The sequence below is a fragment of the Heterocephalus glaber genome, unplaced genomic scaffold, assembly GCF_053883595.1.
Source record: "Heterocephalus glaber isolate CG9 unplaced genomic scaffold, H.glaber_assembly_v1.0 deba00001465, whole genome shotgun sequence".
NCBI classification, from domain to species: domain Eukaryota; kingdom Metazoa; phylum Chordata; class Mammalia; order Rodentia; family Bathyergidae; genus Heterocephalus; species Heterocephalus glaber.
Window position 1 is genome coordinate 23,151,729 of NW_028258312.1, and position 16,026 is coordinate 23,167,754.

Genomic DNA, 16,026 nt, shown 5'->3' on the forward strand with positions numbered 1-16,026 from the left:
CAACTGTCAACCAATCCCCATTCAGAGGTTTCTGTCTTGTGGGTGGTCCTCGAGGCCGCTGAGGTCGTTTGCGTCTGTTGAACTGCTGGTAGGAGTCGCGCTGCGTTGGGTTAGGGGTGTGAAGTCGTTCTTGAGCGGAACGTCTCTGCCCAAGGAGAAAATGAGTTTAGCTCTGAGGTCGGTAATGAAGAAGCGGCAGTGCTCTCCTCACCCTGGAGCGGGACTGGGGGCGGACGTCTGTGGAAGGGAGGCCGGGTGCGGCCCGCGCGAGGACGGGGAGGGCTTGCGGGACTCGGAACTGGAGCCGCGGGCGACCTGCGGGACTTCTCCCTGGGGCCTGGGCGTCCTGCTGGTGACGAGCCCGTGACCTCCGGTGAGCTGCTCCTTGCGGGAGCCCCTGCCCGGACCACTTTGTGAGCGAGAGGGAGCGAAGTCTCGCGAGATTTCCTCTCTGCCCGAGAGCTCAGCCTTGGCGACTCTTGCATCCTTTCGTCCTTCCAGCCTGGTGCACGGTCCCGCCTTGGGCTCACTGCATCACCCACAGAATTTGGAAATAACACGAAGCCTCCCCATCTCCCAGGGCCTGCTTGATGTTGTCCCCAGAGTCCCATTGTAGTTATTCATTTTTATTTTTATTAGTCCGAATTTGCAGTAAATAATGATTACACTCGTTGTGCAGAATTAGTACATGTACGAACCATTTTAGTTACTTAAACTGGCCATTCCTTGGCTGGATTTCTTGTTTTATGTTTTTTGTTTTAAACCTTTCGTTCATTTCCAATCTTGAGCCCTCTAGATCTGTTGCCACCTCCCCATCTAGACGTAGTGCCTTAAAAATTCCATGTAGTTCCTTCCCAGCGGTGTGCTCTAAGAGGTCACGGGTGTGTTCCTGATGTGTCCTCCCGGAGCATTGGGAAGGGAGTGAATGACAGACCCCACAATGCCCAAGTTTGTGTCAAGTCAGGTTAAGCATGGAAGAAAGATCTTCCTCAGTGCTGCACCTGTTGGTCACTTTCTTGCTGTCTCTTGCCTTTTTTTGGATACATGGTCAGATCAAAATGACTCTCAATTGTAAATAGTAACATTCTAGTACAGTTAACTGGTGTTTACATTTTAAAGCTTTAGAAGTTTCCAGTTTTCTAAGCTGTGCTTGTACACATGTTGTACCCTCAATTTAAAATCTTGGAGCACTTTTAGATTGGCAGCTCCTCAGACATTTCTGGCTTTAAAATAAATTTTACTTTTAATTTTCTTTACACTTTCCTAGAGATTTTATTAGACAAGTTTAACCTACAATTTACATGTTAAGTGAAAACTACAAGACTCTTCACATTATCGTATAGAATTAGGCATGAATATTATGGACTACTTTTCCTGTTTAATATTGGTGATATGTTTAATGCCCATTAATATTTTAGCTGATTTGTTAATAGTAATGGAAGAAATTACAAGTAAAGTACCAAATTGTTAGAAACGTGTAACCTAACATTTTGAATTTTTTTCTTTTTTGGTACCAGTGATCAAACTCAGGACCTTGTGCTTGAGAGGCATGTGGCAGCACCACTGAGCTAAATCCCCGGCCCTAACATTTTGAATTTACAGTGCCAAAAAAGTTTATAAATTAGTTGATAAGGTGATACTAAGGTAGAAATTTTGAGAACTTAATTACATGGACTATCAAAAGTAAATCGAGTGCATAGTGATTTAACTTGGGAATTTTAATTTTATTTGGAGAATTTTTTTCCTGTTTTTTATGCTCTTGAAGAATGATGTGAATAATAAGTATGAGTGCTTTGATTTTTGGTTGGAATTTTGAAAATAATATTTTTTGCTTATTCTAATATTTTCCACAGTAATACTAGAGGTAAATAAAAAAAGGTAGGAAGAAGGAGGGTTTAATGCTTATTTCTTTCAATAATAGCCTGTAAAATTGTTGAGTTTTGGGATGTGCAAAATAACCAGGGCATTGACTCATGGAGCAAATTTCTTTTTCTCAAAAATACTTTCTGTTTTTGAAATTTAGAAAATCATTCCTTGGTTAGTTTGTATAAGAGAATTGGATTAAACTGGACTAAAGACTTTTTCTTTGCATTTAATAGAAGTGATCTTGTGGTAGACAAAACAAAAAGGAAAAAAAGAAGAGAACTCACTGAGGAACAGAAACAAGAAATTAAAGATGCTTTTGAACTATTTGATGCAGACAAAGATGAAGCAATAGATTATCATGAATTAAAGGTAATAATGTATTTTAAGGTACATATTTCTCCATTATAATGATTTACATTTTTGACAAATGCTTTAAAATATATTTCTAAATAATTATTTTAACTAAACTGGTTTTGGAGCTATGAAGTGATTTTAAGCACTCCAGTCAGTTGCTATAATAAAACTGAATAGAATCCCTAACATGGTTTTTAGGTCCTTATCACTTGATCATAATGAACATAATTAAAATATTTCAGATTATGGGATTTAAACTGTTTTTACAATATTCTTCTCTTTGGTTTCTTTTTTGGAGGGGCAGTGCATACTCTGAGATTCAGGAAGTGTTACTTGTTTTTTACTCCTTTAATTTTCAACATATTAATCATGTAGCCTCAGCCTGCCTCCCAGGATACGAACAGTATAAATTGTCTGTCTGATGTTCACATACACTAATGGGGAAAATTGTCAACTTTTAAGGCTTAGAATTATTTAAAAAGATTTAAAAAGGGGAAATTGGTGTCTACGGTCATATAGGTCTTACATTCAGCATAATGAAAAAGATAGCATTTTGAGATTTTAAGTAGCCTTTATAGGTGAGTAAAAATGTGTGATACTTTTGGTAACTCTGTAAGGGATTTTAAATGCAAGAATTCCAAGAGAGGGGTTAAGTATTAATGACAGTATAAAATGTGTAAAGAAAAATGGTAGACTTAGAATTCTAGCCCTCTCAGTCTCGTTTAGCTGTTTTTCCACTGTTTTGGGGTCACATTTTTAGTGCTCTATTATTAAGAAACCCTTCTTAAATTTTTTATTGTTAGCCCATATTTGCAATACGTAATGATTACATTCATCATGGGGAGTTGATACATGTACATAACACATCTTGGTTGCTTTTATTTAGTTCTCTAATTCGAAGTGTTCTTCCTTTATAATGTCTCTTCCATTTGTGCTAAGGACAGTCTTGGTTTGTGACTTTGTTTCGTAGCTGGAGCTTTCTAAATTGTTTCTCTACTTCTAGTTCACCTTGTGCAGTACCATTAGAATGCGGTCTTTCTTAAATTCTTTCTGTTCATTGCTCATAAACGTTTACTGACTCTTCTTTGCCCACTGCATAAAGTTCAGGTTTCATTGCCTTGCTTTCTATGAAATACTCTGTAGACTTTAGCTGCCACGCCGTCTTCTCACTCGCTGTCTGCTCTCTTCCACGTGAACTCTTCCCATTCAGAATAGCAAAATAGCTCTGTTCACTGGCCCTCAAATCTCTTCTTTGTTTCAGTGTTTGTTTTATTACCTGTCATCCTTTCTAAATGCCCTACTACTTCTCTTTATCTATTCATTAAGGAACAGTCAGAATCTCTCCAAGCGAGACTTTGAGAGACTTCATCAGTAACATGTCTCTTCTTTCTTGTTACTACTAGTAATAAGGCACCAAGGAACAATCTCTCCCTCTTCTTCTCCCTCTCCCTTTCCCTCTCCCGCTGTGTGCTCTCCTCATCCCTCCCTCCTTTCCTGCCCACCCCCCACTGCTCCCCCAGTGTCCTGGGCTATTGCCGGGACCCAGGATTAATCATATAGTATCTGAGGGTAAATTTTTTTTTTTTTTGGTACCGGGGATCGAACTTGGGTCCTTGGGCTTGCGGGGCAGGCGGTAATTTTTATCTTAATGATTTGATCTCTTCTGTTGTTCAGTTTTTTAGAATTTATGCTGTCTTTTTCCCATTTTGATTTTAATCCCATGAGAATAAAGGGATAGATTGGTAAAATTATCTGTGGATTCAGTACAATGCATAGTATATTCTGCAAACACTTGCTCATTAGTTGGTCATATAAAAAAGCAAAATATAAATTTTCTATTTAATTTCAGTAGTGAAGAACAACCACACTATCACTTTATTTTAGAAATGTTAAACTTGCAAAAGAATTATATCTTATTAATATTGTCATCTTTTAAGCTATAAAAATTTAAGAATCAGAAATCATTTCTTTTATAAAAACAGCTTTCTAATTTGCTTTTCCCTTTAAATCCAAAAGGTGGCAATGAGAGCCTTAGGGTTTGATGTAAAAAAAGCGGATGTACTGAAGATTCTTAAAGATTATGACAGAGAAGCCACAGGGAAAATCACCTTCGAAGACTTTAATGAAGTTGGTGTGTATTTTAATAGTCTTTGTAACCAGCAGTTGTTAAGAAATTATAGGATCAGTATGCTTTCTTAAAAATTCTCTGAGTTACGGAATTTTGTTATTAAATGGTGATATATAATATTGTTCTTATTTGGGTATTTTTTTTTCTTTTGGTACTTTTTTCCCTCATGGTTTTCATTTTAAAGTTTTGTAGAGCTTTGTTGTAAGATTTATAGTTTTTTCTTTTTTTCTAACAGGGAACTATTGTGTAGCTTTCTGTGGAAAGATGCTTTTCCAAGTAATGTGTGTTTATATTAATGTGTATTAAAACTAAAAGGGTGATTAAAAATTATTTTCTCTCAGTAAAACAAAGTTTGGTATCTTGCTATTTGGAAAGTATTTCTTGAGACCTTTCTGGTATGTAATTTTTCTTGGTAAAGTAGGCTAAGAAGAAACGTGTGGGTACTTTTGGACGTAGATGAAGCATATGCCTTTAGGTTGACAGTTTATGAGGGACGGCATACTCTGGATGACCTTAGTCTCTGAATAAAATCATCTGTTCAGAGTCGAGGGTGAGGAGAGGATTATAGTAAGGGAGGGAGTCGGCTGACTGGAGGCAGGAGAAAACATTTTAGAGCCACCTGAAGATAGTGTCACGTGCTTAGCGTGGTGAAGTTTTGTAGATTTATATAATTGTAGAGTTCGTTTTAGTGTATTATTTATAGGATATATAGATTAGACTTTTTCAGAGTGGTGAATTTCTGGAGGGCCAGAAACACTGGTAACACTTTATATGGGTCATGTTATTTTCAGATATTTAAAACATTTGGAAACTAATGGAATTATACATACACACCCCACACACAAACCCCTTATTTTAAATATTCATCAGGAAGCAATATGAGAAGCAAAAATAAATGTCAGTAGATGCACAGAAAATAGGCTGACATCATTAGTCATTTTTCTAAAGTCTGAAAGCTCAAACCCAAAGGAGGAGACAGAAGGTAAATAAATAAGTTCAAGAGATAGAAACCATAGCCTAGGAGATCCCCCACTTATGAATTGATGTATAACTATTTAGAGAGGCAGCTTGTCCCTTCTGCAAGCATCTTTTTTTTTTCTTCTCTTATTTCTTCTGTCCTTGAGAAAGGGAGCTACTTTTTTTCTCCGAATACAGGCTGTCTCCTGAGGTTTATAATTGTTGTATGTCAAATATCAACTTGGAGTATTTATAGGCTTTAGGATATGTGGAAATGAAACTTAAGAAAGAGCTATACTTAAGGTACATCTGGTAGAATGTAGTGCTTAGCGTGGGCTACCTTGCAACCAGATTGTGTTTCAGTTATTGGTTTTGCGACCTACTAGTCCTGTAACTTGGTCATTCTACTTCTTTTTGAACCCTGTTTTCAACCAAAATGAGGATAGGTGTAATGTCTCATAGGGTTCTTATGAGAAATAATAATATAGAATATGAGGTCCTTGGAAAAAGGCATATATAGTAAGTGCTACCAAGTATTTGTTGTTTTTACTTTAGAAAGTAGTCCTTATTCCATGTGTTTTAGAGGCTGGAAATATATATATATATATGTATATATATCACTGGGACATAAAAGTGTTCTACTATGTATATTTTTCTTATTTTCTTTTTTTCATACTTGCAGGCTCTTTTAAGTTCTGTGATCATCATTAATAATTTTACAAAATACTGTATGCTGTCTTAAATGAATACAATTTTAAATTGTGATTTTTATTAGCAGTTGGAGCAGAGTTCCATGATACTTTCACCTTTTCCCAACAACTTATCTTATCCGTTTATCAAAGGAGAAATAACTGGGTTGCTCCTAGAATAAAGAGCTACGATAGGATTTGAGCTCTGACTCAAAGACCAACCTTTTGACGTAGCTTACTTTAGCTATCCTTAAGACTGCCTGTTGAGAGTAGTAGCTCTCACAAATTTATTAGTGTTTGGGAATCAAATAGGAACTGTCTCTCTCATTTGCTCATTACTTAACTAATAATGGGTCACAGATTAATAGATGTTTTAAACTTTGACACAAATGACTGAATCAGAATATTTGAGCCTTAGTTTTATGTACCATATATGGCTGCCTAAGGACACTCTCCTACAAATATTTCCAGATGAAGTCCATCCTTTACCTAGGTTTTTCCCAGTACTAGAAAAAAAGCATTAAAATACATTTCATGTAAGTGTAGAGCAGTGATAGTGAGCCTATGGTACATGTGCCACAGCTGGCCGTGTGTTACCATGGCAAGGTCTAAAAGGTTCACCATCACTGGTTTAGAGTCAAGGCAGCCTGAAGCTAATGGGTAACAAGTGCTTTAGGAATTGCTGTCTTTAAGACTAAGGTAAGTCAAATATTTATATTCCATCTATTTTTGGCATATACAATTTATTGTTTAATTGCCTATTTAGAATTAAACACTGACTATTTCCATTTTGCTTATTTTACAAACATTTACTAAATTTTTTGGCATTAGGTGCTTTGCTGATGGGCAGAAGAGAATTAAACTAAGGAGCTGAACAATTAATAGGTGACAAGTTATGGTACTGTATGGTACAGTGTAATTTTGTGCAGGGCAGGAGTTGGCAGACAATAACCTTGGGCTGAATTTGGCTGTACTGTGTGCAGTGCCACACTCATCCGTGCTGCTTTGTGCTGTGATGGCAGAGTGAGTGGTGTAGACAGAGACCTGATGGCCCTCTGAAGCCTGCGATAGTTGCTGTCTGGGCTTTTGCAGGGAAGATTGGTCAATTTCTCATTGAGAGGAATGGAAGAAGACTTTGCAGAGAGGATTTTTGGCTTAGTCCTTTGAGAACGTGACTAGCATTTCCAAGGAGAAGATTGCAAGAGTAGAGAAGAGGCATTCCAGGCATAGAAAACAGCAACAACAAAGAGTGGTCCTAGAAGGATGGCCTTGTTTGGGAGTCTTCAGGTCGTGGACATGGGGAAGTGACTGGGCAAGTAGATATGAGCCAGATTGGCAGTCTTGCATAACACAAGAGTTTGGACTTGAGTCAGGAAAGAATTGTTAGCAATTTTTAAGGAATGGGATATGATATGTCTTAGATAACTGATGAGAAGAGAGGGGAGGAATAGAGAGAGAGATGACCACAGACAGAAAATACTAGACTTTCTATGCTGAGGATGGTGAGGGTGAAAAGAAAGGGGTTACATTTCCAGTGAAACAGATTGTGCCTTCAAACTCAGGAGCTAGTCATTGATGAGATGTGTGGGACTGAGAGGGATTCAGGTTTTTCAAATAGGGGAAAGTAGCTGTTACTGCTGCTGCTGTCTTTTGGGTGTGGTCAGGGAGGCAGCAGAGAGTTGCCATGGTGGTCTTGGAAGGAGTTTGGAGTATAATGTGATGAGTGTAAAACAAATGTGGTTGGATAGAACTTCCAAAAGGCACTGAGAAATAGAGTTGATACTCTAGCATTACCTTTAGTGATTTTAAATTTCCTTTAATGTGATGTTTTAAAATTTACTATATTCTGAATTGACTTTTATATAGATATGTAAGATTAATTATTTTGATGAAGTACATTTTTTTTTTTTTTTTTTTTTGGTACCGGGGATTGAACCCGGGTCCTTGCACTTGCGAGGCAGGCAGTGAAGTACATTTTTGATTCTCTACTTAAATCATTTGAAAACAGAGTTACACGGACAGAAATTTGGTGTTTCATGAAATAGAGGAGACCCACCTTAACTACTTATATGTCACTTGGCTTGCTTTCATTGAAAAAAAATCTTTAAATTCTACTTTGTAGAAAAGAATACAACATGGAGTCATGGAGAAGTGTCATCAAAAAATTATTTGCTGGGTAATTTGTTAGCTGTCCAGAATTATGGACATTTATATTCCTAAGAAAAGTCATATTCTAAGCTAGAGTATTGATAGAAGATTATATAGACACGTCGATCTGAAATAACTAACAAAGTACTATTGGGATAAGAATTTATACATCTTGGAGCCCCATCTGTTCCCCCAGATCACCCTGTTGCTTCTTAAGCAACATTAATACTTTCAGCAAGCTGCTTTTTTGGTTCACCTGTCATGTATATTATTTAATTGGTGAAGAAAATTTCTTAACACTTTTTTTCCTTGTCCTGCTTTTTTGTTGGGACTAAATTCAAAATAAGTTGAGTGTGAGCCATAGAGTTAAGTGTGGTATTTTATTTTGGTGTTATGGCTGTATATATGCCAATTCCTTTTTGACTGAATATTTATGAGCTTTGATAATTTGCATACTTTTAGTAATATACTTCAATTAGTTACTTGGAAGCTTTTTTGTATAAATTAATGGATAAAAGAAAAGTATTGAATATATATGTGAATGATTTAACATTAGCTTGAATAGGTGCTTGTTCAACCAAATACAGATGGAACAGCAGCAAAATAATAAATTGTTGTTTACCTGGATTGTGTTTTTTCATTTTAGGTTCATTAAGCATTCCAATACCTTCCAGCTACCAGCAGCTATAATTTTCTAATGATTTAAACCTCAACAGCACTAAGTTACTTTTAATGGTATAATGTAAATCATAAATACCTTTTCTTACAGAGGTAGAATAACTTGTAGAATTAACTTCATAGGTGTTTAGTTAGGTATGTTCAGTATTTTTTCTACTATCTTAATCGTTTCTCGGCCTTTTGGCTAAGATCAAGTGTAGTATCTAATAACTTAAAATTTTATACCACAGAGTTTTACTTCATTTTTGTTATTGTAGCTTTAGATTATAGACTGGCAATATTCAAAATATGTAAGCTTACTATATTGTATATGATTATATTTGTAATACTAAATGTATTACTACTATTGAGATCTGAAATTACATTTATCCTTAGCTCAAGAGTTGTTATCTTGCTGGGCAAAGTGGATATGAATTTAGTGAGATCTTTCTAAAGTTTTCTTTTGGAGAGTCTTTCTTACTATAATCAGCCTTTTAACCTACTTTCCACAGTTAAGAAAACCAAGACTTCTAATCATGAAGATATTTGTGGAATTTTCATCTGCTGCCTAGGATTGTGCCTAAAGCACAATCTGATAGTAATTTTTGTTAATTCTTCAGGGTTTTGTTGTTGTTATTTGCTTTTAAGCTGGATTATATTCGAGGAAAAACCAGTGTATTAAGTTCAGCTAACATAAAGCTTTTATCTAGTTAGCTGTAATTGTTTTGTTGGTATGTCTCTATACAAAGCCATAAACTCTTAGACTTATATATGCTTGATGTCTGTGAAGCCTACTACAATTCTTGGTAATATAGTAGACCTTAAAGATGGTATAATCTTCCTTTTCTTTTTTGCTTTTGTGTGATAGAGTTTTGCTTACTCTTGCAATAAGAGAAATTATTGCTACTAAAAAGATTAAAGCTTGAAATAAGAGTTTAGTTTTTCTGATTTCGGGTTTTCTCTGAATGTGTAGGGGATGTAATTTAACATTTTATGTATAACAGTATTTTAGACTAAATGTTGATAGGTTGAAAGCTTTTCTCATTTAATATTTAGCTGATTTTATAAATGAATGCATTTGTGATTATACAGGTTGTTTAAAAATTTTTTTTAACTGTAGTGACAGACTGGATATTGGAAAGAGATCCACATGAAGAAATATTGAAGGCATTTAAACTATTTGATGATGATGATTCAGGTAAAATAAGTTTGAGGAATTTGCGACGTGTTGCCAGAGAACTGGGAGAAAATATGAGTGATGAGGAACTTCGAGCTATGATAGAAGAATTTGATAAAGATGGTGATGGAGAAAGTAAGTTTTGCATGGAACATATTTTCTAAGCACCCCTGATGCTACACAGGTCCTAAAATTTTCTAATATCAAATGACTTTCAAGACCCTTTGCAGGGCTGGAGATTTAGCTCAGTGGTTCCGCCACCTGCTTCGCAAGGGGAAGGTCCTGCGTTCGATCCCTGGTACCAAAAAACAAAACAAAACAAAACAAAAATCCCTTTGCAGTGTGCCTTCTTTTTTTGTTTTGTTTTTTTGAGAGGAGGTCTCACTGTGTTGTCCAGTCTGGTTTTAAACTCTTGGGCTGAAGAGATCCACCTGACTCCGCTTTCTGTGTAGCTAAGACTGCAGGCACATGCCACCATGGCTGGCTTTGAACTATCATTTTTAGTCAATGTGCTGTTCATTGTTTGGTTTTTTAAAAAAATGTTTCACAAGTTTGATTTAGAATGAAACAGATCTTTAAAACCGATGCTACAGATTATAATGTGATGTGCCATACTTCAAGAAGTACTTTACTTTGCTCTGAAAATGCAACGTCAAAATAACAGGCACTCAGAATTTTAGACTATAATCCTTTTCCTGTCTACCTTCTTGTACTTCTATTGATTTTACCCTTCAGATGTTTTTAATCTGTTCTCTTTTGGTCCACCGCTGCTGTCCTAATTCTGGCCCTACTTCTTAGGAAAGTTCCAGTAGCCTCACTTCCTCTTTCCTGCCTGTTAGACAAGCAGTGTCCTGTTGCTGACTGGTGCAACACAGTGAAGGAGGCAGGTGTGGTCCCTGCCTTTATTTAATCTCCCTTACAGTCTTCTGGGCCTGGAAGTCTCTAATCTGTTTCTCCCTCCTTCTGTAGATTGCATTCTTTTCCTAAAATACAGGTTCAATGACATCATTCTGTGTTGAAACATTTAGAACCACTCTTCCTGACCGGCAGAGCAGTGTGCAGAGCTGTCTGTGATCTGTCCCACCTTAACTACTTTTGTTTCCCACTGTGTTCTTTGCTTTTCTGTTTGAACCTTCACCTCCCATGCGTTGCACACTGTTACAAAGTACTCGTATCCTGAAAGTGGTTTTGATTTTCTGCCTTTCATCATGCTGTTCCTTAATTTTAGAGAGCTCTAATTACCAATTTTGTCTGCTAAAATGTTATTTATTTCCCAGGTACATTTTAAACACTATCTTTTTCTCAAAAGCCTCCCCTAATGATGTGTGTATGAATTACTGGCTTCCATTGAGGGCTTATAGCATTTAGAGCAACAAACTGCTTTGATTCTTTTGTATACTTAATGTGGATTCTTTGGATTGCAAACCAAGCTGTGTTGAGAGATATAAACTGCAATCGTTTTACTAACCTACTAAAGATCATAAAATTCTGCTGCTTCTTTTGTGGGCTTCAGTAATTCATCTGCCTTTGTGAATTGTTCATGCTGTTCAGTTTTTAAGAGCAACATTTTCTGATAAAAAATTTGGATATTGAATAATAAATATGGTGGATGTGAAGTTAAAGGTAACAGGTATAGAGTTCTACAAGACAGACATAAAGCTGTGGCAGTAATATATAATATATGAAATATGTAAAATAAAGTACATAAAATAAAACATGTCTTTTTGGAAAAACAAAAGCATTTAAAAAGCCGTAGTGGATCACTTTTAAATAGTGATAACATTTATTTAGCAATTACTGTGTGTTTGATCTGTACTCAGAGTATAAAATCTTTAACAAAACATCAGTATTTTTTTGATTTCGGATATTTTAATTATGCCTCTGTTACATTGTTACAGTGATTTTTAGTAAAATCATTCTAGGGCTGTTTTTATGATGTTGTATTTCTTCAGAATTTACTCTTGCTCCCAGTTACATTCTAGCTGCCTCAAACTAGATTGCCTAAATTTTAGTTAAAAACTGTATTTATTTAAACTTGTTTAAAACTTAGGTGCACAGAAGGATCATCGTTTTCTAAGGCATTCCAGTGTACTTAACTGCAGAGGTTAAAGGTCACTACTGTATTTTCTAAGATCCCTTAGGGTAGTTGGTGAGTGGATAGACGTTGTGTCCTGTTCTTGCCATCCCTGCACTGTGCCTCGGGAGTGTTTAATACTGAACACCTGGACTCCTTGTTCTCTGTCAGCTGCTGGACAGCTCATCTTTCTTAACCCACTCCTTTTTGCTAGGTAAATGTAACTCTCTCTGTAATTGTGTTTCTGATGGTCTCTCCCACCCTAGCTCTCTTTCCACCTCCTTTCCAAATCCTATATCTTTATTTCAGAGTCTAAATCATGATTTACAATACTTATGCCTAAATTTTTCTCATTAATAATGATTTTTCCCACTGATACATTTTTCAACATTGTTTCATCTTGTAAATGATGGGTCATATTTTGTGTTGTACAATATTTGTTCTGTTTCAGATCTAAAACTAACATAAGTTTTGAAATTAGTCTTCTGTGATTTTTGGCAGTATATCTTCATTCCCAATACACATGTTTTATCTCCTCAGCATATTTAATTGATTTTTTTTCTTTTTGTTATGAATAGTCTCAAATATAGAGAAAAATTAAGATTTCTACAGTGAACATCATTGTATCTCTCCCCTAGATTCAGTAATTAATATTTTACTGTATTTGCTTTATCTAGGGAGTATATTTTTTTCTGAACCATTTGAAAATGAACTCTGTATTTATGTATCAAGAACTTGACACCTTATATTTTGGCATATATTTACAAGGGATAGAGATACTAGCCTTCTGAGGTGCACTGTTGTACCTAAGAAAATTAACAGTAATTTTATAATTTTGTCTATTTTCCTCCCTTTGATTTACATAATAGGAACTATGGTGTCTGTTTTGCTGTATTCACACCACACCTAGTATGGTGTTGGCATTCACTAGGTGCTTACAGATATTTGGTTCAGTGGGGTGTTTTCATATACTGCCACCTAGGATTTAAGAGAGTTAGAAACAACCTAAAACACCATCCCACCATAGTTCAGAATTTTCAGATGAAAAAAAGAAGATGCAGAAATGTTCGGTGTAAAGCTGTGACTAGAAATCAGGTCTTTTATCTCTCATGGGGTGTTCTTTTCCTGTCATCAGAATTATCATGTAACACTGTGGCATGAGAGTTCTATTAGTCCTGGGGCCTATAAACTCATCTCTTTACACAAGAAAGCATTCTTTTCTGAACACTAATGGATGTGTGTATTGCTTTTTAAAAATTATATTTAATATCCAATTTTGTATTCTAGGTTGCTGTCTTAAATATGCTTTGTAAATTGGAGGTTTTTACTGAATTTTATATATAATTTGGTAAAATAATAATTATTTGATATCTGATTATTTCCTGCATTTGGATCTATGTCTTACACTTGCTTTATTGCACAATAAAATCTGTATCTTTTCAAATTGCCCTTTCTATCAATACTTTTGAGCTATGGTGACTTGGTTTCAATTATTTTTTCTTTGAAGTAGACTTTTAAATATATAACAATTTAAAACAACGGTTTGACTTCTTTTTCTATTTGTATCTATTTTTATTCTTTAGAATTCTGATTTACATGTATGATGTGTTTAAGCTTACTTATGAAGGAAGGGCTGCTAAATGAACTAGTAGAGTAAAGATTATAAAGAGGGGTTGTTTACTCACCACATTTAAAATGTCACACTTTTAAAACTCTTTTAGGAAGTGTGTACAAATGTTATGACTTTTGTGGTAACATACACTATCTAGTCTTTTCCACAGTTAATATTATAGAATACTAATTTATAGTGTTTATCACATTTTATATGTTTTTGCATTCATGCATTTCTGTTTAATAAACACATTAAGCTTTCTAACAAAGAAGTAAAAGGCTATGTTTTATTAAGAATTTTGTACAATATACAATTAAAAAATAGTGAGAAATGGTAGTTGTATTCTCTGAAGAAATAAAGTCTGTGTATTTCTGACTGCTACTTTTTTTCTTACCACAGTAAATCAAGAGGAGTTCATTGCTATTATGACTGGTGACATTTAAAGAATTCCAAGGATAAACACTGAGAATATTGCAGTTACCATCTTAAATTCTATTTTTGTGCCTGGAGCTATGTTAAAAAAGAAACCAGCTGAATTCTTTTTTTCCAAAAGGACCAAAACTAAACATCTTCTGTGTTTGTATGTACTACTGTTAAGTTTCTTTGTATGAACAGTGTTGTTAGTATTGAAATAGTTTAGCTTTGTATTTGTAATATGGGTTTTATATAAAGTTTTAAAAAATCAAATCATGTGGTATATATTCTCTGGAGGTTTTTTATTTAACATTAGTCCACTTTTATTTTGGTGTACACATTTTTCAGACTTTCATTAATAAAATGCTTATTTTAGTATTTTAAAGTTTGGTAAATTTCCTGTTTTATTTTGATTTCTAATATTTATTAATCTTCAATAAAATATTTCTAAAACCTTTTCTTTATACACTTGTACTAGTTTCTAAAACAGGAACTGAAATAAAAATTACAATAGAATAGCACATTTTTTCATTACCTACAATTTTATCAAGTTTGACATTCTGTGTTTGAATACAGGATGGCTCAATATAAGCCTAATTCCTTTTTAAAAGTTATGCCTTTCAGTTTGGAGGGAATAAGCATTGTGTGCATAGGCCCACTTACCCTTGTGTGTTGTTTTAGAACTCTTATAGGTATGATAGTTAAATCTGAATATTTCCTCAAACTAATTGAATGAATATAATTTGACTCATTAACTTCTTGACAAAGGGAAAGATGTAAATTTTGAAATTTTGATCTCTTAAAATAATGATAAAAAAGAAAATAGTAAGCTACAGAAATAATTTAAGGCTATGTTTTATCCATATAAAGGAACATGTGTTATGCCCCAGGAAATGGTTCACATAGCTTTCCAGGCATTGGTGCTCTCTTCTGCTGTGGAAAGTGTATCCTGGGAGGAAAACAAGTGATCGTAGAAGCCAGGTCACAGGAAAATGGAGTCCACGCCAATCCTTCACTCATGATACCATTCCTGGTGATGCGGACCTTCAGGAAGAAAGTTGTTGATTTCAGTGATCCTTCTTTAAGCTTTGTATTTAACATAATTTGAGGCAGTTTAAATGCTGTGAGCCTCCCAGAGTGTAGTGTTATATTAAGAGTGTTCCACCAGAGATTTAACAGAAAATCAGAAAGGAATGATAGAACTGTAGCAGTATTTCAGAGTTACTGCAAAAGCAGGTTAATTGTTCACTTATAGTAAAACTTCATTTCAGTATGAAATCAGTGCTCACAGTAGTACCTGCTCAGAGCGCCACATTGACATTGAAGCTTAACATGTTTTATTACTCTTTCTGATGAATTGCCTTTTGAGTCTTGGTCATGAAATACATTGATGTCTAGGAAAAGGAAGAATAAAGTAAAAGTAAATCTTGGCTTGCTAATCTTCTACCACGTTATTGGAACAATAACTCAAGCTACTTTTTGCCACCTACAGAGGTACTCTCTTTATTTTTAATATAAACACTTTCTCTTGGGAAGTCAGTAGTTTTATTCTGCTCTAAACTGGGCAAGGAAGAGGACTCACCTAGGCCCTTTGTGTTGTAGAAAGTTTGTATTAGAGTAGGATGTGAGCTACTCTCAGATCACTTCCTAGTGTTAATAATCAGTAACTGCAGAGTTGAAAGCTGATAAAACCGGCTGGGAAAAGTGGAAATATGAAGAAAGGAGTGAATTTCCTATAAAGGAGTCGGGGGGGGGGATTTGTCATGTTTACCATGCAGTGGTATTTTGCGATGGGGGAAAATGAATTTGCCTAATGCACTGCTGCTCTGATGTTCTGGTGAGCTTTGCCTGCTTGAGATTTGTCAACTAAGTTCTTTAACTTCAGTACTTCTGTGGGCACCAACTAGTATAATTCAACTCAGTTCTACCCCATGTCTAGGACACACTGTA

The 16,026-nt window shown here is 35.3% G+C and overlaps 1 protein-coding gene and 1 pseudogene across 1 annotated transcript; both read left to right on the forward strand.

The window, feature by feature from the left end:
• Nucleotides 1-19: 19 nt before the first annotated feature.
• On the forward strand, nucleotides 20-14,461 carry Cetn3 (centrin 3). Its single transcript, XM_004841673.4, has 5 exons — nucleotides 20-177; nucleotides 2,100-2,235; nucleotides 4,237-4,351; nucleotides 9,920-10,111; nucleotides 14,062-14,461. The coding sequence occupies exons 1-5, from the start codon at nucleotides 161-163 to the stop codon at nucleotides 14,103-14,105; spliced, it is 504 nt and encodes a 167-aa protein (XP_004841730.1). The 5' UTR covers nucleotides 20-160; the 3' UTR covers nucleotides 14,106-14,461.
• On the forward strand, nucleotides 8,985-9,082 carry LOC147826610 (U2 spliceosomal RNA; annotated as a pseudogene).
• Nucleotides 14,462-16,026: the final 1,565 nt, after the last annotated feature.

Coding starts and splice junctions, on each gene's coding strand:
- Cetn3 (XM_004841673.4), top strand. Junction 2,236..4,236: donor TAGATTATCATGAATTAAAG/GTAATAATGTAT, acceptor TAAATCCAAAAG/GTGGCAATGAGAGCCTTAGG. Junction 4,352..9,919: donor CGAAGACTTTAATGAAGTTG/GTGTGTATTTTA, acceptor TTTTAACTGTAG/TGACAGACTGGATATTGGAA.